The 25,033-nt window shown below is 35.5% G+C and overlaps 1 protein-coding gene across 1 annotated transcript in view; it reads right to left on the bottom strand.

Annotated features, from left to right (window-relative positions):
• LOC143246597 (dual specificity tyrosine-phosphorylation-regulated kinase 4-like) overlaps positions 1-25,033 on the bottom strand; it is a 64,268-nt gene that overhangs the window by 7,042 nt on the left and 32,193 nt on the right. The window contains exons 3-9 of the mRNA XM_076493600.1: positions 14,558-14,721; positions 10,946-11,082; positions 8,265-8,405; positions 7,629-7,767; positions 6,579-6,701; positions 4,030-4,222; positions 1,782-1,911 (exon numbers count right to left, since the gene is read on the bottom strand). Coding sequence (XP_076349715.1) covers positions 1,782-1,911; positions 4,030-4,222; positions 6,579-6,701; positions 7,629-7,767; positions 8,265-8,405; positions 10,946-11,082; positions 14,558-14,721 — 1,027 coding nt within the window. The remainder of the gene's footprint in view (positions 1-1,781; positions 1,912-4,029; positions 4,223-6,578; positions 6,702-7,628; positions 7,768-8,264; positions 8,406-10,945; positions 11,083-14,557; positions 14,722-25,033) is intronic.

Below are 25,033 nucleotides of genomic sequence, written 5' to 3' on the forward strand. Positions count from 1 at the left end.
ACAGCCCATTTGCATAATTCCAAACAAACTCTTGTAAATATATTCAGAGTATAACCACGTTCGACTCGTAATCTGAGGTTAGCGAGTTCGAATCCCCGTCGCACCAAACATGCTTGCCCTTTCAGCCGTGGGGGAGTTATAATGTGACGGTCAATCCCACTATTCTTTGGTAAAATGAGTAGCCCAAGAGTTGGTGATGGATGGTGATTACTAGCTGCCTTCCCTCTAGTCTTATACTGCTAAATCAGGGACGGCTAGCGCATATAGCCCTCGTGTAGCTTTGCGCGAAATTCAAAAAGCAAAAAAACATAGTATAACCCCCCCTATAACACTTTCAACTCACACTACTACATTGTCATTCCATTCACAAATAAAGTCTGTCCTCATGTCTAATGTGTAAGTCCAGTGTAACAAACAAGGTACAGAAGCAATTTATTCTGTCATACTTTTTTATTCTTGGGTTAAGTTCGAACCTGAGCCTCCCTCATAACGAGTGTTATATCACATGGGTTATAGTGTTTATTAGTAAGTCACATTTTAACAACTGAAGCTACTGCACTTACACAAATTAAATAAGAACGTAGCGAAGTGTAACTTTAGAATATACTCCAATAAACAAATATGGAATCGTTTCACACACTAATGATGGAAGAAAACCATATGAAAAGTTAAAATTATAGAAACTAGTTCCAACTCATTTACGAATCCTTTAATTTCATGTTGAAGGCGATCAGTTTCATGGCAAGAGACGAGTTGAGGCTGAAGGAGGCGCTGTTGTGTGTTACCTGACAGCTGATTGACCAGACTTTATATACAGTTGTTCTGCTGTGTGTTACCTAACAGCTGATTGGTTAGATTATATATACAGTTGTTCTGTTGTGTGTTACCTGACAGTTTATTGGTTAGACTTTGTATAGAGTTGTTCAGTTATGTGTTTCCTGACAGTTAAAATACAACTTATTTCTTGAACTGTTATATAATTTAATGTAACATAACTTTCTGGGAGGATCAAACAACTGAGACACTATGCATTAATATTACTTACTTCATAACGTAACATAACTTTCTGGGAGGATCAAACAACTGAGACACTATGCATTAATGTTACTTACTTCATAACGTAACATAACTTTCTGGGAGGATCAAACAACTGAGACACTATGCATTAATGTTACTTACTTCATAACGTAACATAACTTTCTGGGAGAATCAAACAACTGAGACACTATGCATTAATGTTACTTACTTCATAACGTAACATAACTTTCAGGGAGGATCAAACAACTGAGACACTATGCATTAATGTTACTTACTTCATAACGTAACATAACTTTCTGGGAGAATCAAACAACTGAGACACTATGCATTAATGTTACTTACTTCATAACGTAACATAACTTTCAGGAGGATCAAACAACTGAGACACTATGCATTAATATTACTTACTTCATAACGTAACATAACTTTCTGGGAGAATCAAACAACTGAGACACTATGCATTAATGTTACTTACTTCATAACGTAACATAACTTTCTGGGAGGATCAAACAACTGAGACACTATGCATTAATGTTACTTACTTCATAACGTAACATAACTTTCTGGGAGAATCAAACAACTGAGACACTATGCATTAATGTTACTTACTTCATAACGTAACATAACTTTCAGGGAGGATCAAACAACTGAGACACTATGCATTAATGTTACTTACTTCATAACGTAACATAACTTTCTGGGAGAATCAAACAACTGAGACACTATGCATTAATGTTACTTACTTCAGACATCTTGAAAGGAAGTCCACAAACATTTCATCATAACATCCTAGTACTGAGGGCAAAGCTTTGGATCCAGGTTTACGTTTTTTCCCTTTGCTGTTTGTTACATTTCGAGGATTACCCTTGGAATCTATGAATCAACAGAGATTTTGATTAATGTTACACCTTTTTTAAACTGTAATGCTATTTCTTATAAAATTACCATGTGATTATGACTAGAGTTGAAATTCTATGGTTTGTTTGTTTTTTTGATCACAGTTAACTCCCTCCTTTACTTTATCCACCCTGGATAACGAACTAATGAGAACCTTGTTTCCAATACAAATATTTTTGTCCATTAGCATCCAAAAGATGTGGGGTGAAACAAAAATCCATATGGCTTTTTATTCACTTTGTAATTACACCTGGACTTCTTACTACACATTCTCCAGCTAGTTTTTTTTTAAGGGGAAAAGTAACGAAGCACAAAAACTAGATTCTCAGGCCCACAGTTCTGCACACTAATCACTGGGACACACTTATATAAGGAACTATCCTAACATAGAAATTGGTTCGAAATAGACTGCAAAGTGACGGAAGATGTAATTTTAAGCTGTAGCATGTTCACTGAAGAATATGGTTTACACATAGTGGTTAGGCGTCAGCTTGACACACACGCTGGAGTTTGTTGAAGAATATGGTTTACACACAGTATTCAGGTGCCAGCTTGACACATATTCGTTGAAGAATATGGTTTACACATAGTGTTCAGGTTGACATCAGCTTGACACACACTGGAGAATTTGATATTTAAATCATGCTGAATTGAGAGATGTTTATTGTACTGATCAAGGTCAGTATGGTTATGATCATGCTCTTCGATGTAAACTTGGACAATAAAATTCTACCAGGTTGTTCTATTATTGGTTGAAAAATTATTTTTCATTGGGACGGAAGTACATAACTGTGGGTCCGAATGACCAATAACAATATTTAGACACATCCTGGATGTTACTCGCTCTTTCTAAAAGGATTAGGAGGCCAAACGTCTTAAACAAGAACATTCCCCTCACAATTATACCACTTCAAGGAGTTTGCAGTATCAGAACAACACAAGAAAGGTTAAGTAAGTGAATGTGGAATTCTCTCTACTTCTGTTCTATTCTGAGTACCACTAAAGGATAAAAACTGAGCCATCATAATATATAAAACACTTTCAATCATTCACTGCCTATTGGTCACACTTTAGGGACCACCAAAGTACTGCTTTCCTGTTCATTTCTGAGGTAGTCAATTTTTAGAATTGTTGTCAAATGTTATCTATTTAAGACAATAGTCAACCGAAACACAGTCGGATGTTGTTATGGTTTTAATGTTTGTTCAATAGTCGTTTCTCTACATGAATTAGCAGTGGTTGGCAGCCACTGTCTTTCTTATTGATAGATGTATTCGCTTTATGTCGTCTAATGTTGACAGACGATGATGTGAAAAACCTGTATTCAATAGCCGGAATTTTTGTTGTCTTTCAAAACTTTTAGTGTTTACTGAGGGGATTTGCACGTTTTCATAAAAAAAAAAAAGTTTAGATAAAATATATTTATATGTATATTTGGAAAGTGAAGGTTGTTTTCTCTAAAAATGTTTTATCAAAACGTATTCAATAGCAATATTCTACTAGACGAGCCCTCACTATCATACCCCTTTGAAAGTCAAAGACGTCTTTAGCTACTTTGCTAGTTGGCACTAGTCTTTTTCACAAACTAACAATGATATGACTTTACTTAGTACAGCTTTAGTAACAATCTTAAATTTGTATATAAAAGGACTATCCGGTGTATATTAAATGAAAGTGGAAGGGTTTTTATTACTAATCATGTACGGTGATATACAAATGGTGAGGTTTCATGTCTGATAACGGGTACATACTAAAGCCTGTATATTTTTATACGATTCGATTCGGATAGTAAGAATCTCCTATAGGTTAGCGGTAAGTTAACAGACTTGGAAGGTTAAAATCATTTTCATTATATGTATTGGGAAATAGTGTGGCTGTAAATAGAATAAATAATATAGAAATATTCCTTAATAACATATATTTTAAACTGAACACATTATTTGTAGAAACTTGATTAAGCCTAATTTCCATAGCCTGTACTGACTCACACTAATAAACAAATACCTTTCAGTTTTGTGCAGTTTCAACGGCAGTGTATTTTAAATCATTCAACGTCAGCACTTTAACAAAGTCTAATATTACAATTAATCTCACCAAAGAAAAGACGGCGTCGTGACGCTATCTCTAAAATTTCAGCCGGAGGTAGTCCAATAATTTCCATAATGGACGCTAGCTGATCAGCCTCGTTTTCACCGGGAAAGAGAGGATATCCGGTGTATAATTCGGCCAGAATACACCCAAGACTCCACATGTCAATAGCTGGACCATAAGGTACTCCCAAAATAACCTGAATAAAATTATTGTAGAATAGAAATTATAACCAACCAAGTTAACTAATACGGAGAGAATGTGGTACTTATAGTTGTCTTTTATTTTTTTTAAATAAAAACACAGCCATAGTATAAAACGTATAGCGAAACGTGTATTTTCTTACAATGGATTAAGATATGTTCTACTTGAGAGCTAAATCAGCCATCTTAAGCCTAACTACACTGTTACCATATCGCTATTTGTACTGGCCCGGCATGGCCAAGCGTGTTAAAGCGTGCGACTCGTAATCTGAGGGTCGCGGGTTCGCATCCCCTTCGCGCCAAACATGCTCGCCCTTTCAGCCGTGGGGGCGTTATAATGTGACGGTCAATCCCACTATTCGTTGGTAAAAGAGTAGCCCAAGAGTTGGCGGTGGGTGGTGATGACTAGCTGCCTTCCCTCTAGTCTTACACTGCTAAATTAGGGACGGCTAGCACAGATAGCCCTCGAGTAGCTTTGTGCGAAATTCCAAAACAAACAAGCTATTTGTACAACGACGAGATCATTCAACCGACTCTAAGCCTAACTGAGAAGTGAGATGTTCTCGAGAAAACTTTCAATACGAATGAGTATGAAGATAACTGTGTAAAAAACACTCCACCAGAGTTAACTGTATTACGTCATTGCTGTTTAGTTGTAGAGGGCCAGGAAATACATAAGTGGCATTAGACTAAATAATGAATATCAGTTATGACGTCATTCACTAAATTTAGTTTGTTTGTTTTTAATTTCGCGCAAATCCTTAATTTATCAGTGTAAGACAAGAAGGAAGGCGTCTAGTCATTACCACCCACCCCCAGCTCGTGGACTACTCTTTTACCAACGGATAGTGGGATTGAACGTAACGTTATAATATTCTCACAGCTGAAAGGGCAAGCACGTTTGGTGGGGTGGGGATTCGAACCCACGACCCTGAGATTGTGAGTCGAGCGCATTACACTGCACAACAAAGTTTTTGCTTCTTGAACACTGTTGGATGTTCCTTATAGATTTTTGGCTGCTGATCACGAAAATCACATCCAAATTTGCCAATCACATGTGGTTTCATCGAAATATTCAGTTGTCACCAGGACAGTGCTACAATGGAAAAAAGGTTATAAGGGCAACTGGAATCCGTCAATGCTTGCTGACTACTGTTGGACACTGCAACGTGAAGCACCGGACATTGAATACAAACGAAAATCAGGAGCAAAACACTTTTAATTATGTTAAACTTAATAGCGTATCAGAAACATAAACGCAATAAAATACGTTATTGCCGGTAAACAGTTAACTGTCTATTTCTCAAGAGTTCCTAAGTGATGAAGCAAAACCAAAACTATATTTGTGCACACCCACCAGGTACATGTCACAATCAGCAAAAACTTTTCAGGAAGCAAAACTTAACTTCAAAAAATTTTGTGCAGTGTTGTCTATCTAGCCTTGCCGGCCCTCACTTAATTTAGTGTTATAAACATGATAACACATGATGTATTAGGATAATTTAACTTTTATCACAGGGTATTATTGGTAATAACACTCGTCACAAATTGTATATTAACAATTTAACCACGTGTACTTTCAGAGGGAATAATAAAAAAATAAACATATTGGTTTTAAGTAAAATACACAAAGCAACAGAACCTATTAACTCACGAATCACGTTCCAACTATCATACAATAATTATCCATTCCATTACGTAATTTCTAAGAAACGTTCCCTTGTTTTCGAGTTTCTTTTTTAAATACAAAGTTAATGCTGCAGTTCAGTTCGTACATCTCTCTGAAAACGTGAGAAACTTTTCCAATTAAATTTTAATTCGTATCTACAGCATAAACCGCTTTTTAAAAATAAAAATATTTTTGTGGTAAGGGCGTTCGACTTGTAATCCAAGGGTCGCGGGTTCGAATCCCCGTCACATCAAACATGCTCGCCCTTTCAGCCGTAGGGGTGTTATAATGTGGTGGTCAATGCCATTATTCGTTGGTGAAAGAGTAGCCCAAGAGTTGGCGGTGGGTGGTGATGACTTGCTTCCTTCCCTCTAGTCTTACTTTGCTAAATTAAGGTCGGCTAGCGCAGATAGCCCTCGTGTAGCTTCGCAAAGAATTCAAAAGATAAACAAACAAAGTATTTTTGTTAGGCACAAGGTTTAAAGCTGACACTCAAGTTCTTAAATACAATGTAAGTGGCACGTCGTTTCCAAATAAAAATAAAAGCGAAATGGACTGTAAAATACACTAGCAGTCTTCTGGACTTTAAAAAAGTACATTTATTATACGAAAGCTTACCAAAATAATACTGGCACTAAACAACCCTGTCTCGTATCTTAATGTGGCCAAGATTATAAACCTACCTCCGGAGATCTATAAAACCTTGATTGTATGTAGGTGTACACCCTCTGGTGGACAAAGCAGGAACTACCAAAGTCTATCACCTTTATAGAACTGCTTCCCCGTTGTTTGAGAAGGATATTTTCCTAAATCGAAAGTTTTGTAAAATAACAATAATTGATATAATAAACAGTATTATGGCCAAAAATATCGCTTATGTCGAGGGTACCCAAATAACGAATCAATGCATTCTAATTATTGTTTATGTTGATGGTAGCTTGTCTTGATTAAACATTAGTGAAAGTGAAGTATAAATATCAAAATAACCAGAAGATCTTTGACATGTTAGAAGTGTGTAAGAAATATTCCAGAATATATTAAAATATTAAAGTCAAAACACTTCTGATAATTAAAACTTAAATTTTCAAGTTCATAAACTCACCAAAGTATTGTCTTTGTGGATAAACGATTGTAAGTTTTTTTACTCGAAAATTTACAGATTTTTAACCTTAACGATATTTTAACTCATACTCTCCAAATGGATAGACAGTCCACTTAACATTCCCGTAGCCTCCAAATGGATAAACAGTCCACTTAACATTCACAATAAAATCTTTATTAAAACCATAATAATATAAACTACTAACAGCAAAAAAAGTATTTACGTTTTGGAGTTACAGTTTAAGACAGTTATGTAATTTAAAACCGATTAATATATTAATTAATTTACTCAGGATTCAAGAAAATGTGGACTTTCTGTGATTGGTCAAAAACTTTAGATAAAGTTGGGCGTGTTTCATATGTGGAGATAGAATATCCTCAAACAGAACATCCTTAGTTTATAAATATCTAGAGAACAAACAATAATTTAAAATCAAATCGAGAGTAACGTGGTCAAACAAACATGATAAAATAACCACTATAATGGCGACTTTTTTGATTAAATATTGGAACAGTGATTGGTTACCATGTCGAAACTGAAAATAATAAAGTTACAACATGACACCGAATTAGGCTAACGGCTGAGTACGATGTATACAAAAGGTAAGAAAATCGATAATTATTGTAATTACCGGTTTCAGGTCACAATGAATGATGTTCTCTCGGTACAAAAGACGAAGACACTGTATAAGCGAATACGTAAATCTTCGAATTAGTCCTAAACTTAGGCCTTGATAGTTGTTCTTCTTTATAAGTTCATACAGGTTCAGGCTACAGAGGTCAAGCAAAAAGTTCAAATAAACGACACACAAAAAAAGAATATATATATATATATAGTACCGAGAGGAACACAGAATATTTAACAGCAGTAACACAAACTTGTGACGAAAGTTGTGACAAAATAATTAACAAAATAACTATTCATTAGACGCAATTATCATATTAACTTTCTAAATAGTAATAAGTAAGCAGAACAGTTCTGTCATACCTATTACCATTACGTAGCAATGGCCTTTTCTAAATTATTAAGTTAGCATCGAATCTTGCCAGCAAAACCTAATTAATACCATCTATTTACTTGCAAGTTTCGATGGTCAATTAACAACTTAGAAAGTACCATTTGTTACACTTAATAATCTTCTATATCCTGTAAACACCCGGTTTTCCTTGAATTTAATGTTGTATGTGGAAGGACTGAGTAGACTAAGCATACATGTTTGCTTAAGTTAATTAACACAATTATTTTTCGTAAAATATCAGTTACGTACCCCATTAATTCAAAGACGATACACAAGTGATTTCTGAAGTGAAAGTGGTCAATAGTACGGATGACATTATGATAACCATCGCTGTCTTTCTTACACAGAAGATCTAGAATGTTCACTTCAACTAGAGCTTGCTGATGAAATCTGAAGGAAGATGAGAGAACAAAAATTATCTTTTAAAAGATTTGTTGAAAGATTAGTTTATTTGAAAGTGACAACTGAACCACGATTTGGCGAATACATTGAGTTTACAACAATTTCCACAATTCCTTGCAGGATTATAGTTTTGAGATTATATTTTTTTTGACTTTCGTAACAAAGTTACCTTGAAATATTATCAAAATAACTATGGGCTTGAAAATATTTCCCCAACAGTTCAGAAGGAGGTTAAAGGTTAGCCATTTGCTGTGTTCTTTTTGTAAGTCCTTGAATAACGGGCGTATTGTCCCAGTAACTATACGCCCACGCACCAGTTGTAGAAAATGTTTGGATAGTCTGATAAAATATACTTTACAAAGGCATTCAAAAATCTATAATTTCATCAGATAGTTAACGTGGTTTCACTGAAGCAAAATCCTGCCTTGCCAATTTTCTGACATGCTTTGGAAGTGTTACTGTTTATGTAGATGATAATAAGGGTGCACATTTGGTGTATCTGGAATTCCGGAAAGCATTTGACAGAGTGTTATATAAAAGATTTGTAAAAAAGTTATCTCTATAAGTATGGATGAGGAGTTAGTTGATTAGATAGAAGTGTGGCGTGATGGAGGAAAGCACAGGGTTTTTTACAAATGGAATTCAGCCAAACTGGATTAATGCTACACATGTTGTACTTCAGGGCTCAGTCTTAGGACCTTTGCCCTTTCTGATTTATATCAATGACATAGATAAAAGAATACTCAAAAAATTACTTAAATTTGAAGATGACATCAAGCTCTTGGATCTTACTAACTGTGAAGAGAATGCTACTACTTTACAAAAGGATTTACATCATTTAGTGAGTTGAGTAAACAAATGGTAGATGGGTTTTAAATACAAAAAAAAACGGAAAATAATGCATGTGAGTTATCATAATTTGAATTATAAATATAATATGGATGCAATAACCTTGGAAAGGAATCTTTGTGTAACAGTCAATCAGTACATTAACCCATCCAAGCAATGTACTGTTGTACGTGACGGGACAAATAAGATTTTAGATTGTATATACAGAAATATTGAATACAAGTCTAAAGAGGTTATAATTTCATTGTATAAATCACTAATTAGGCTATATTTGGAGTACTGTATCAGTCTTAGGCTCCTTATCTTAAGAAGGACATTGAGTTCTTGTAGTTTAGAGGATAGTTACTAAAATGGTGCTTGGAATGGAGAGGTTGTCATAAGAGGAGAGACTGGAACCTCTCAAATTGTTTTCTCTTGAAAAAAGGAAGAGGTACAGGAGATCTAATTGAGGAGATTAAGATTGTAAAAGGAATTGACAGTGTTAGAAAATTACCGTTTTACAAATATAACTGTCAGGATAGTAAGATTAATGGGCACGAACGTAAATTTTGGCAGGATACGAGTCATCTCCAGTTAAGACAGTCTTACTTTTCTAACAGGGTAGTTAGCCTTTAAAATAGGTTGCATTCAGACGTTGTGAAAGTAGTAAATTTAAGTGAGTTTAAGATAAAAGCTTGATAACTATATGAAAGATAAGGACGTGTTATAGTATTTTTTTAAAAATTTAGTATTCAATAGTTTTAGTTGAATTTAGAATATTGGACAGTTAAGACCCTTGTTGTCCCAAAACATTATGTTATAATTCAGAGAATAGGAGCATTTCTTTAAAGCTCTAATTTTGAAAACAACAACATCCAAAATATATAAGTTCTGATGGATCATTTCTCGTTGTGTGAATTTTGCTTTACTTTTAAATATGGCCCGGCATGGCTAAGCGTGTTAAGGCGTGCGACTCGTAATCTGAGGGTCGCGGGTTCGCATCCCCGTCGCGCCAAACATGCTCGCCCTATCAGCCGTGGGGGCGTTATAATGTGACGGTCAATCCCACTATTCGTTGGTAAAAGAGTAGCCAAAGAGTTGGCGGTGGGTCATGATGACTAGCTGCCTTCCCTCTAGTCTTACACTGCTAAATTAGGGATGGCTAGCACAGATAGCCCTCGAGTAGCTTTGTGCGAAATTCATAAACAAAGAAACTTTTAACTAAGCCTAATTTATTCACGAATTTTATTTATTTTTATTCCTTAAATGCACAACGAGAATATTCCTCCTAAACTAATGCTTCCCAGTGACTAAGCGCTAAGTCTGAGGGCTCACAACGCTTAAAACCGAGTTTAAATACTCGTTGTGGGAAGAGTACAGATAACCTATTGCGGAGCTTTACACTCGTGGTGGGAAGAGTACAGATAACCTATTGTGGAGCTTTACACTCGTGATGGGAAGAGTACAGATAACCTATTGTGGAGCTTTACACTCGTGATGGGAAGAATACAGATAACCTATTGCGGAGCTTTACACTCGTGATGGGAAGAGTACAGATAACCTATTGTGGAGCTTTACACTCGTGGTGGGAAGAGTACAGATAACCTATTGTGGAGCTTTACAGTCGTGGTGGGAAGAATACAGATAACCTATTGCGAAGCTTTACGCTTAACAACAAACAAATCTGAAGTAATGTATACCTTTTCTTGTTCCGAATGATTTTTACTGCCACCTGCTGGTTAGTTTTGTGATCAAGTGCTCGAATAACTTGACCAAAAGACCCTTTTCCGATGACCTCTAAAATTTCGTATCTATAGTACAGATGGTCATGAGGAACCTAAAAGATTATAAGGTTACAGTTGGAATTAAACACATTAATTAGTCGAAACCTAGCTCAGTAACAATTATATTCATAAGGAAATATGGCGTTTTTCAAAAATTAAAGAAATGCCTTTCTAGCATCGAACTAACAGCAACTACTGATACAAAATAATTATGTGTTCTGTTTAGCTTATAAATTCAAATTTCAGGTAAAAATCACTTTAACAATAATAACCGAGAATATTTTCTTCGTTCACATTATGTTGTTACAATGGCATTCAATTTAAACAAACAAAACAATAAGATTCAGTCAGTTTAATACTTCCTGATCGGGCCTGTCTGGTCCTCAAAATAATGACCTCATTGTATGAACCCAACAAAAGTTGTACTCAAAAACGTTTCCAACTGGCGTTTCTTATTTTCTTCAGCTTTAAATTGGTCACAAAACTGCGTAGTGATTCGTTTCGTGCCTTTAGATTTCCACGAATAATTCTGTATAGTTTAAACGAAACACTAAGAAACGAAGGTTTTGTGACGCTTATGCTTACATCAGCTACTATTATGACAATTACTTAAGACTAGATGAGCTGTTTTTAATGCAAATACATTTTATTCTTAGGGACTTTTCTCCGAGGTTCATTTATTGCTTAATTAGCGAGCTGTACGAAGAGGATGGTGAATATTTCGTTTTCATAGCCGTGAAGCAGATAAAGTTTCCATCACCCAAACACTCGTCCAGTGGCTTAGCTGCATGTCTTAGGACTAACAACACTAGAAACCTTGTTTCTATCTGATTATATCAAACGCGTTTTATTGGTATTTCCACCGGGTGAGAAAATATAAGATAAATCTCGTTAATAATTCATGTTGTAATCACCAGTTTCGCATAAAAGTGTGTGAAATATTTCTTGATAGTAATACCTTGAGCTTTAAGATAAAGAATTATGATAACAAATTACGAATACAAAATTCAATATATTATTCATACCTACTGTATACACTTGATATTGAACATAAGAACCCGATAGTAAAGTCAACATATTTTCTTTTACATATATATTTCTCTACAAGTGGGTTTACTTGATATCACTGGTTTGTTTTATATAGTTCTTTTTTTAAACTCAATATCACTGTGAACTGTCAACATATTTTGTTTTATATAGTTCTTTTTTTTAACTCAATATCACTGTGAACTGTCAACATATTTTGTTTTATATAGTTCTTTTTTAAACTCAATATCACTGTGAACTGTTAACATATTTTGTTTTATATAGTTCTTTTTTTAAACTCAATATCACTGTGAACTGTCAACATATTTTGTTTTATATAGTTCTTTTTTTAAACTCAATATCACTGTGAACTGTCAACATATTTTGTTTTATATAGTTCTTTTTTAAACTCAATATCACTGTGAACTGTCAACATATTTTGTTTCATATAGTTCTTTTTTAAACTCAATATCACTGTGAACTGTTAACATATTTTGTTTTATATAGTTCTTTTTTTAAACTCAATATCACTGTGAACTGTCAACATATTTTGTTTTATATAGTTCTTTTTTAAAACTCAATATCACTGTGAACTGTCAACATATTTTGTTTTATATAGTTCTTTTTTTAAACTCAATATCACTGTGAACTGTCAACATATTTTGTTTCATATAGTTCTTTTTTAAACTCAATATCACTGTGAACTGTTAACATATTTTGTTTTATATAGTTCTTTTTTTAAACTCAATATCACTGTGAACTGTCAACATATTTTGTTTTATATAGTTCTTTTTTTAAACTCAATATCACTGTGAACTGTCAACATATTTTGTTTTATATAGTTCTTCTTTTAAACTCAATATCACTGTGAACTGTCAACATATTTTGTTTTATATAGTTCTTTTTTTAAACTCAATATCACTGTGAACTGTCAACATATTTTGTTTTATATAGTTCTTTTTTAAACTCAATATCACTGTGAACTGTTAACATATTTTGTTTTATATAGTTCTTTTTTAAAACTCAATATCACTGTGAACTGTCAACATATTTTGTTTTATATTGTTCTTTTTTTAAACTCAATATCACTGTGAACTGTCAACATATTTTATTTTATATAGTTCTTTTTTTTTAATTCAATATCACTGTGAACTTTTTTGTTTTTGTTCCGTCACGTAAATCTGTGTTATACTATAAACTGAGTACAGCCACACTATTCTTATACGCATAATTATGTATCATGCTTTAACAGACTCATTTAAGTATTGTGAAAAATGTGTTGTTTCCAGGTGGGTCAGCGATAAGCTTACACATTTAAAATGTTAAAATCCAGGGTTAGTTTTCATTACGCGCAAAAAAAACAACTCATTTTCTGCCTTTGCTATAAAACAACAACTTTTTTATTTTTCTTTACTAATTTCCTGTGAAGATTTTAGTTTTCGTAATAACTATGTCCAAGCCAGCTGGTTGTCCAGCATGGCTAGGTGGTTAGGGCGCTCGACACGCAATCTGAGGGTTGCTGGTTCATTTCCTCGTCCTACCAGTCATTCTCGTTCTTTCGACAAGACAAGGACTATCTGCGCTCAGATTGCGAGTCAGGCGCCCTAACTACCAGGCCATGCCAGATCGTCCCTGGCTTAAAACAGACCACACTTCGCTTATTAAAGTAACTCTAAACTTATCAATATCTTTATTATTAAAAAAATGGAGGCCCGGCATGGCCAAGCGTGTTAAGGTGTTCTACTCGTAATCCGAGGGTCGCGGGTTAGAATCCCGGTCGCACCAAACATGCTCGCCCTTTCAGCCGTTATAATGTTACGATCAATCCCACTATTCGTTGGTAAAAGAGTAGCCCAAGAGTTCGCGGTGGGTGGTGATGACTAGCTGCCTTCCCTCTCGTCTTACACTGCTAAATTAGGGACGGCTAGCGCAGATAGCCCTCGAGTAGCTTTGCGCGAAATTCAAAACAAACAAACAAAAAATAGATCCTTATGAAAAAATATATTTCGATCAGACCACACTTCGCTTATTAAAGTAACTCTAAACTTATCAATATCTTTATTATTAAAAAAATGGAGGCCCGGCATGGCCAAGCGTGTTAAGGTGTTCTACTCGTAATCCGAGGGTCGCGGGTTAGAATCCCGGTCGCACCAAACATGCTCGCCCTTTCAGCCGTTATAATGTTACGATCAATCCCACTATTCGTTGGTAAAAGAGTAGCCCAAGAGTTCGCGGTGGGTGGTGATGACTAGCTGCCTTCCCTCTCGTCTTACACTGCTAAATTAGGGACGGCTAGCGCAGATAGCCCTCGAGTAGCTTTGCGCGAAATTCAAAACAAACAAACAAAAAATAGATCCTTATGAAAAAATATATTTCGATCTTACAATGAAATTATTTTATATTGTTGGAAATAATTAGATCTAACTCGAAAAAATCTATAGTTTGAATAGGTTTTAGGATAACAAAGCAATAAATATCCTGTAAAATAAACATTCTCCTTACCTTCAGATAGGAGCCGTTTTCGTCATCATGGCCATTATTTTGAGGAGAACCAATTTCTCCTTCAATTTTGTTGGCTTCCAGTCCTATGTACCATAGCTCCTGGTATTGTTGTATTTCTAATCGCTCAAAGTTGTTTAATCTCGAACCATAGTATTTCAAAGCTTCTGCATGTATAGAAAAGAAATTAAAGTAATTCGTAGAAAAGTGAAATTCATTAGCAATCAAAAGTTGAAAAATATAGCAGGAATAAATTATATATGTATATACAAGAATGTAGTCCTGTTTTATGAGTAAGTGCCAGATTTAACCTGTAATAACATATTATTTATTTTGTGTTTTTAATATGCTGCTTTCATTAATGACTAACGCGACATCTATGTCAACGATGGTTCTCTTGTGAAAAATAATACTCTCTTAACTTTTGGACGAAGTGTTCTCGTGAAGCATGGGTTCTAGACTATAAGGTCTAAATTATTTTGTGTACCGAAAGTGGTTCAGCTGTGGAAGTGTATAATTGTATATACAAACATACTGTTGATGTGGGCGTGCTATCAGGTCACCATGAGAGAAACAAAAAAAGTCTCCAAAACTCGTATAATCCAATGACACATGTCGATCAAAGCATAGATTGAACTGTACCTTCCTTGAACTTTGTGCACAGACTTTGAGATCATTTAATTTTCGGAATACTAAGCTTAATTATTATACAATAAAATGTTATCACTGGATACGTTGTTTTTTTTTTATTGGAGGACATTATATTTTCGAAGGGGTTGCAAAGGTGTTGGAAAAAATCACTGGTTCACATATTATACGAAAGATGTTGGCGTAACTGAGCTGCAGATGGTTGTGGTGTATTACAATATGGAAACTTGAATGTAACTTGAAAGGCACGTGAACTTTCGCTCGAGGTTCTTGTTGCTTGAAACATACAAGCAACGAAAAAGCAGTGTCAACAAAGTAAAAAAAGTCCAAAGTGCAGAACACCGAATAGCATGTCTAAAAGATGAAGCCTGGGTTTACGTTCGCACTACTTTTCTCTTTCAGATATTTTTTTTCTGACATGATAAGACAAAAACGAAACAAAGTAAACAAGTGTTAACTGCTTTTATGGAATAGAATAAAACATGAAATGTTCGGTCCCTGGATATTTCAATAATAAGTGTGAACTTAACGCATTGAACTCCACACCTTAAAGAAGAGGTTATGTTTGGGGTGATATATTTTCCATCTTACTATAATCGACAAAACTCTTCTGCATCTATCTACCTGTTTGTCTATCTTAACATTAGTCGCTTTGGCATTCAGTGACGCATCAACAGACAGGTAACTCCACCTATATGTGCAATAAAAACAGCAGATGTTGAAACTGTTATTTTATTTCGTTGCAGTATCAGTTAGCCTTCCTGCTGATTGTTTTATTAAGGCTAACACTTTTCTGTCACATGGTGTAACCTTCTCACCTCACTAGTTTATTTATTTCACACCATAACATTCTGTGATTATTGTTGTAAGTTTATACATACTGGTGATTTCAAAACTAAATATTTCATTCTTTGACCCTCGTCACACCAAATATGCTCGTCCTTTCAGCCGTGGTGGCATTATAATGTGACAGTTAATCCCACTATTCGTTGGTAAAAGAGTAGCCCAAGAGTTGGCGGTGGGTGGTAATGACTAGCTGCCTTCCCTTTATTCTTACACTGGTAAAATAGGGACGCCTAAGATAGCCCTCGTTTAGCTTTGCGCGAAAATTAGAAACAAAAAAACAAACATTCTATGATTAGTAGTTCTATATTTAAAACGTGGCCACTGTAGTGTGACTATGATGTGTTTTTCAAACTGTGTTCCATGGAACAACAGAATTCCACGAAGGTGATCAGTCGTCTCTACCCTCACAGAAGTAACAGGTAATGGCTTTTTTTTTTTTAAATTATTGACTGTTAAGCCGTCAAGGGACCAACTTTGTGGAAAAAAGCAGACAGATTCATTACTTTAATAAAAGTAATAACATTGTCATTAAGCTGTTACTGTATGAAAACAATGTTACTTTTAATTTCAAATAAATAAACAGCAGAAGATTTATGTACACGTATTTATTAGGTTGAGGAATAATTCGTGAGCATTTTTAAATAATTTCATTCAAGCATTACATGCAAGACTATACAATACTTCAATGCATGAACACATTACACCCAAAACATTTATTATGATACTTTATTTCATGTAACAACTTGGTATATAGTATGCAGTTTTAAACGAAATTGCAAGAAATTAAATGCGAAAAGCAGATGGTGTCGAAAATGCTCGATTTTGTCCACTTAACATTCCATTTAATGAGCTGAAAATGAAAGCAAAAATTAAAGACATATGAAAACCAAACACACCATCTATTAGAGCAAACATTTATCTACCAAATGACATGAAATATTTTGCGAAAGCGTTTCATTTCATTTATGAATATATTTTGTTAACTTGAAAAAACGCTCACGAATTATTCCTCAACCCAATACAATGTCACGTTATCAATACTGCTCCGAACTTGGTCACGTTTCATCTGGAGTGGGTTAAGGGTTCTGGTTTTCTAACGAAAAAGAGTGAAATTAGAAAATTCCGTGGCTTCGTAGCCAGGTAGTTAAGGCACTCAACTCGTAATCTGAGGGACGCGGGTTCGAATCCCCATCACACCAAACATGCTCACCCTTTCAGCCGTGGGTGCGTTATAATGTGATGGTCAATCCCACTATTCGTTGGTAAAAGAGTAGCTCAAGAGTTGGTGATGGATGGTGATAACAAGCTACCTTCCCTCTAGTCTTACACTGCTAAACTAGGGACGGCGAGTGCAGATAGCCCTCGAGTAGCTCTACGCGATATTCAAAACAAACCAAAACCAAATTGTGGCTTCGTAACGCTTGAAAACTACTGTACTAAGCCAGTGTTTTGGAATGCTCCAAGTGAAAAGTTTCTGTAATACAAGCCTCGATAAAGTGTAAGTAATATGAAATAAACTTAATATCGTCACAAAATTTCAAAATTCAGTGACGATTTACTTACACGAATACATTCTACAATCAGTTTATCAACAACTATCCTTTCTATACAGTCCTTACCTACATGGATTAGCTCAATATTTCAGGTAGAGATATACTGATATTACTCGTTTAAAATTAGATAAAACTGGATAAAAAAAAAAAAAAAACACCGATCTCTTGTTTTAAGAGCAAAAATACAAACACAGATTTCGTAACTCACTGGGCTACATCGGGAGGACGAGGTCTGAAATGCAACTGACCTCATGAGGTTACCACTAATAACAACGCGACCATAATACCGACCCAGATTAGCAGTAAGCTACGCAGTAAGTCCTGAACATGGAAGAAGAAACAGTAACTCAATCCAGAGTTGAAGTCCTGATTTTATGAACAATAGTATAACATTTGACAATTTATCATACAATATCAAACAAAGGAACAAGGAAAAGATTCTGACCCTCCCAGGTCACGCACAATGACCAAATACTTATTCAGACACAACAAAGGCCACATAGTCACAAGGTGTAAATAGAATTTGACCCTCCCAAATTTCGATCAAGACGAATACATATACGTAGGTCTAGCGCGCAGCTGAACCTCCCAAGTCTACAAACCAAAATGAACTAAAATCCCACCGAGTTCAAGAAGAGTGAACTTATGAATTTATGTAATTAACAAACTTTCCAGAACATGTACTTAATTCGTAAAGTACCCCTCTGTGTGAACATCGAAGCATTAGCTTCAACTCTGAAATTTGAATGTTATTTCAGTTTCTATCAGACACGATGTAAAATTTTAAAGACCTGAGCTCAGAATAACCAATACTCGGAAGTTACTTTATATAGTTAAATTTGATATTATCTTAGAGTGGACCTGAACATCGGATGCTCTTGGCTGAAGGTTGATACACTTTTACAAAGCGATTCGTCGTGTTAGCTTTAACTCCGCTGAAGACAGTATTGTATTGACGTTATGAGAGATGTATTTCCTGTACGCTACATTTATCTTTTGCAGAGCTGTATTCAATTAGATTAAGTGTTGCTGGCCTCAGTTGTTTACTAATGCGCTTGCCGACTGTGAATTGGTGCATGGCAGGCAGACTCACACAGATAGTAATCATCCTACTTACTTACTAAATTGTGGAAATAAATTTATGAAATTCCATTTCTAAACCCGTTATATGGGAGAACTAAATGGCAGAAGTTAATATAATATTCCTAAGTCGAAATCTTCTGAGGGCTGGGCAATAGCAAGTTTTAACGTAATACAAAAACAAAAACAAAACAAAGATTAATAGAGAGAGACTGTTATTTCAGAAAATGAATTTAATAACATATCATTACTTACACACACACACACACACACACACACACACATATACACACACACACTGGCATGGCCAGGTAGTTAAGGCGCTGGAATCCCCGTCACACCAAACATGCCCGCCCTTTCAGCTGTGGGTACGTTATAATGTGACAGTCAATCCCATTATTCGTTGGTAAAAGAGTAGCCCAAGTGTTGGCGGCGGTTAGTGGTGATAACTAGATGCCTTCCCCCTAGTCATACACTGCTACATTACGGACGGCTAGCGCACCTAGCCCTCATGTAACGCCCTCCCCCAGTGGCACATCGGTATGTTTCCGGATTTTAGCGTTGTAAGTCCGTAATTGTAACACAATGGACTGTCTGTGTTGCTTTGTGCTTAACTTCAAACAAACCCTCGTGTAGCTTTGCGCGAAATTTACAAACAAATAATATATATATATATACTGTTACATAACGAGCTTTCAAGTCAGTTTTTGACAGATTAGACCCAAACAAAGCCAAGAAATAAAACTTTATGATTTGTCTGAAAGATGCTGTTAACTAGTGAGAGTATCCGTCCGTTCGACGAGTGAAATAAAAATTAGTTTGTAACAAAGGGTAAGAAATTGTGATTCTATTTTTTCTTCACAAAATAAATATTAAAAATGCAATAAATATACAAAGTTACCAGTGCTGGAGAGAGAGACATACTGTTATGAAGAATTCTGACAATATTTGTCACGTAGTTCATTCTAAGGCTAAGAGATATACAAAATTGGCAGCTTTTACAAAATTAGAGAGGGCAACCCTATGACCTTCCTCATGCCATTCTGTATCACTGTGCCAAGTTTGGTGTTGATTGATCAAGAAATGTGGAAACGTATAAGGAACAGACAGACAGACACATGTTGACGTTTATTTATATAAACGAAATTACATAGCACCAACTTTGTATGCAATGCAATGGAACAATTTGAACAACTTTTGCACCTCAAGAGTACCAAAACAGATAATTTGATATGAAAGAAGTGCAATTTCCATTGAGATGCATTTGACAAAAAAAAGGTTGGAAAAAAGAAATTATTACTGTTAGTTAGTTTGATTGAAGTTAATGATGGGGTGAGGAATCAGAAGCATCTCTTTATTAAATAGCGAACTCTCATTTGGATTATTTTTGGGATTGAAAAGTCTCTCAAAAAGTTGTTAAAAGAATAAGTCTGGTAACACGATCACGACCTTTTCCTGCTACTACAAGCCTATTTGTCTAAAAAGATCTCACATTTGTTTGATACAACGGCTAACTTGAACGTGATAGTTTCAATTGCACTTTATTAAAACAATATGGATAAGCTACGTAATGGATTTACTACTGTACATTTATTTTAATCTTTGTGTTTGTTACAGTTTGATGTTGATATTGTTGGATGTGTATTGCGCAAGTTCTGTAAATTTGCAGATGATTCTCGAGAGTAAGGATCAAGAACATATGATTTACAAAAATATTATCGTATCTTCGAATATTGTTGAACGTTCGAGAACCTCGCCTAATTCGAATAAAATCTAGTCGAGAGACAGCAATATAATATTGTTGGATAGCTACAGTCAGTATACTATAAGCCTCGGAAGTGAAAATTTAGAAAAATGCTTATTAATCGGAAAACTACAGGATTTGACCAGGAATGTTTATAGATTTCAAACATTACAAACGGTTCAACTTCAGTGAATTAATTTCGGACGTTAGTATCTCTACGAAGCCATTGCATAACTTCAGCAGACAAATCTCACGTGTAAAGAATAGAGCTAGCTTGCATTCTCATTAAGTGAAGTGTTATCTGTGTAACAACGTAAAGTAACTTACGTCTGGTGGACCTGGACCATGGATAGAATATTCAGTTCCAGACCAGATAGAAGACTGAATACTGTTTGTGAGTTTGTATATAAATACATATTCGTAACAACAGTTATTGTAAATTGTATTGTTTTTGTATATTAAAATATATTTTTGCTGATAGAAAAAGGGTGTATATCAATGTGGTTAGCAAATATCATATATTTGATATCAACATTTAATTAACTTCTAAATTAAAATTAAAATCTCCAGCTATATGAAAGTGTTATAGGTTAATATACCTAACATAATAAATCAGATACTAGTCCGACATAAATTATAACACGTAACAGCTAATACAATAATGTGTCGCCTCAGACATGAGTCCTGGTCCCTTGGGCCACATGTTTAAAGCCTACTTATTCGGTTAATAGGTAATTCCTGACCATTTGATAGTACAAGGCTATTTTATGGCTAAAAGAACATTAAAAAACAAAGTAAAATATGTACAAATTTTATATACAGCGAGATTGATAGAAGATAAAAAGCCCAAGGACACAACTTTATGACGGAGTATATTTGAGTATTTTCTTTGGAAGCAGAAATACTCTCGAAGCAGAGTATTTAATACACCCTAAGCTAATAGAAAGTGAAGGTTTCACATGTAAAGTAAACATTATGATTATGAAAGAGAACCCTCCGACTCAAAAAAACATTCTAGCAAAGCTTAATATCATTTACACAATAAATACACGGATTTCAAATTTGATAAAGACTCGCAAGCCAAAATCTGACATGCTTACAGCTCCATCTGGAAACCAACCACTGTTTTCATGAAAAAAAGTCGTCTGGATAAATTTGTCTCTCAGTGGATCAACGGTAAGCTTGTAGATTTATATCATTAAAATTCGGCTTTTGATCTCCCCTCTGTGTACATAGCAGATACTCAATGTGATTCTGCTCTTGAACGGAAACAAACTAGGCAAAGCTCAATCACAGCATATCTGACACATATCTGTGTAAAGTCCCTTAATACAGGCCCAATGGATTCTTGTGTTTCCGATTTGCCTAGCTTTAAAAGACGTATGGTCTAAAATTGGTCTAGCCATCTTTTGCAGAGAAGATTGTTACAATGGAATTTCCAATATCGAACAATAGCACGTGATCACTGCTATAAGATTAAGCAAGATCGAAGACAGAAAAATCAGTAATGTCGAGAAAACCTAGTTGTAGAAAAATATATATGCAAAACGGCTCGTTTGAGTTGAGAAACTATTTTACATAGAAGAGCGAAGAACGTTTCGACCTTCTTCGGTCATCGTCAGGTTTGTGAATCGTAATCTGAAGATCGCGAGTTCAAATCCCCGTCACATCAAACATACTCGCACTTTCAGTCGTGGGGACGTTATAATGTGATGGTCAATCCCACTATTCTTTGGTAAAAGAGTAGGCCAAGAGTTGGCAGTGGATGGTGATAACTAGTTACCTTCCCTCTAGTCTTACACAGCGAAATTAACGACGGCTAACGCAGATAGCCCTCGTGTAGCTTTGCGCAAAATTAAAAAACAACCAGACCAGATTGTATCTCACTTTCCTAAATCCGATAGAGATCATGTGCTAATCCAACCCTAAGTACTACTTTCTGTAGCAGGATCCAGTCTCGGAAACTGTATACTGTTTCTTACGATGGACTGTATTGGATTCTACTTTACTCGTGAGTATAATATGGAGGAAGTATATTTTCGAATAATTGTGGTACAGTTTTTGGCTTGCTCAGAAATAAAGATAATATGGCCGGGAACAATTTTGGCATTTTTAATTACATTCATGTCTCACCTGAGAGATTTAAGACTCGCTGAGGAAATCTCCACTTTTCTTTTTCTTGTACATTTCTGTCTGATAATCGATATACGTTTTTATTCGTGCAATATCATCCTAACGGCCTCAAGTTCATTTGCAGGTAGACTGCATTTCAGGTCGTGAAAACCCGACCCAAATTCATGAAAAAAAACCAAAAACGTCAGAGCCAAAAAACGGATTGTAGAAGCCAGACTATGTAGCCATAACACTATGTTACACAAATATTGTTCCTGGATAGTATGTGTTATTTCTTAATTGCGTATGTTATAAAAGTACAGAAAATGGTCATTATTCCCTTCAAACTTTGTTTTTGTGACCTGGATAATGAAATTTACAAATTAACTTATTTTCTATGTAAAAACGGGCAAATTTGCACATTTTTATTTACATAAGGTCTGAATAAAACAACATATGAATCAGGACTTACGTGTATTTATACCAAAGTTATTCAAAAATATTTAGAAGTGAGTAGTTTTTCAAGATTTGCGACTCTAATGTAAATCACTTTCACGTATCAGCCCCCAAATATAGTCTCCCATCATGTTTTCGTTATACGCTCCTTGGTAGCGGCGTTCAAAGTCCAGAATCTCTTGGTAGAAGCGCTCTTCTGAGTATGCTCCATGTTCTCCTTGAATTTACCTTGCAGTCCATTTTGCCGTAGTTCTTCACCAGAGCCTCAACCAGTTCCACATAATTTTAGGCCTTGTGATTGCCCAAGAAACCCCGAACCACTGCGACAAAGCTACCCCAAGATTTTGTCCTTTCTACTTAGCTTCTTGGAGAATTCTGTGCATTCTAAGATCTTTATTTGTGGTCCAACGAAGACACCAGCTTTGACCTTTGCATCAGACAGCTTAGGGAAGAAGTCTCGAAGGTGCTTGAAGGCTGCAGACTCCTTATCAAGAGCTGTGACAAATTGTTTCGTAAGGCCCAATTTTATGTGCAATGGTGGGAACAACACCTTCTGGAAGTCCACTAATGGCTCACATTTGATATTGTGCCTCCCCACAGAGAACTCGATCTGTTGTGGCCAGTGCTTCCTATTGTAGTGCGCTATGGTGTGTCTGCTGTCTCAAAGGTAAAGATAACAGAGAAACTTGGTAAAGCCTTCTTGGAGACTCATCAGGAATGTCACCATTTTGAAGTCTCCAATAACCAGCCATACTCATCATACTTCAAAGCTTCTAGCAAGGTCCTCATGCTATTGTATCCATCTTTGAGGTGCACCGAAAGATATTTAAATTTTAAAAGGTCTAGAATTTGTATAATATAAAATCTTACTATTCAAGCAAGCAAAAAATTGTCCGCCTTACCTTCTAAAGTTTTTTTTTTTTTTTTGCAGTGCTCACAGGTAAAATGAGGTACTCAGGGTTTGTCTTGATTCCTGACAGGGGTGCTGAAATATGCCTTGAGGCTTCACATATTTTAGCAGATGCTGTCACAGAGTACTTTTTTGTTCTTGATAAATTGGCCACATACATAGCAGAATGCATCTGGAGAATGCTTGAGCTTCTTGATGCCATATCTGATAAAATCAGATAGGTCTATGTGTTGACATTAGGCAGCTAGAACTAAACTTAAGTGGTGAGTGATGAGCCCCTTTATACATGTATATAAAATTCTAAAAGGTTCTTGAAAATTCTCGTAAGTTCTACAATATTCTTTGTTTGTTTGTTTTGGAATTTCGCACAAAGCTACTCGAGGGCTATCTGTGCTAGCCGACCCTAATTTAGCAGTGTAAGACTAGAGGGAAGGCAGCTAGTCATCACCACCCACCGCCAACTCTTGGGCTACTCTTTTACCAACGAATAGTGGGATTGACCGTCACATTATAACGCCCCCACGGCTGGGAGGGCAAGCATGTTTGGCGCGACTCGGGCGCGAACCCGCGACCCTCAGATTACGAAGTGTACGCCTTAACGCGCTAGACCATGCCAGGCCTCTACAATATTCTAGAAAATTCTCCATCAGCTACTCAGCACTGTATCTACCTGGAATGTTCTGAAAGTGGGTAAGTTTGAAATTTCATTATCCAGGTCAAAAAAGCAAAGTTTGCAGAGAAAAAATAGGCATTTTCTATCTACTTTAGGCATAAACAACTGGGAAGTAACACTTTCTACCCAGGAACAAGAAAAAGTAAAAATTTTGTTACATAGTGTAATCCAATAATACTGTCTAAAACGCTTCTTCTTCTAATTGCAAAAATATACTCATAAGTAAAATCTGTAAAATGCCTTGCCAGGAACATACACATGGAAAGAAAGGAGACTGTGGTGTTTGTAGATGGCGCTTACCTTTGAATTCATGCTTGAATAAAACAAATCAAGTGAAGAAATGATGCTGAAAGTGAAGAAAGAAGAGTTATGAGAAAAACAAGTGTTTCCAAAGGTCAAAGTTGAATTGTATTAGAATGATATTGGTTCTGGAGAAGATGGGAACGCTGAAGCCTCT

Source organism: Tachypleus tridentatus, chromosome 3 (genome assembly GCF_004210375.1).
Source record: "Tachypleus tridentatus isolate NWPU-2018 chromosome 3, ASM421037v1, whole genome shotgun sequence".
In the NCBI taxonomy this organism is placed as follows: Eukaryota; Metazoa; Arthropoda; class Merostomata; order Xiphosura; family Limulidae; genus Tachypleus; species Tachypleus tridentatus.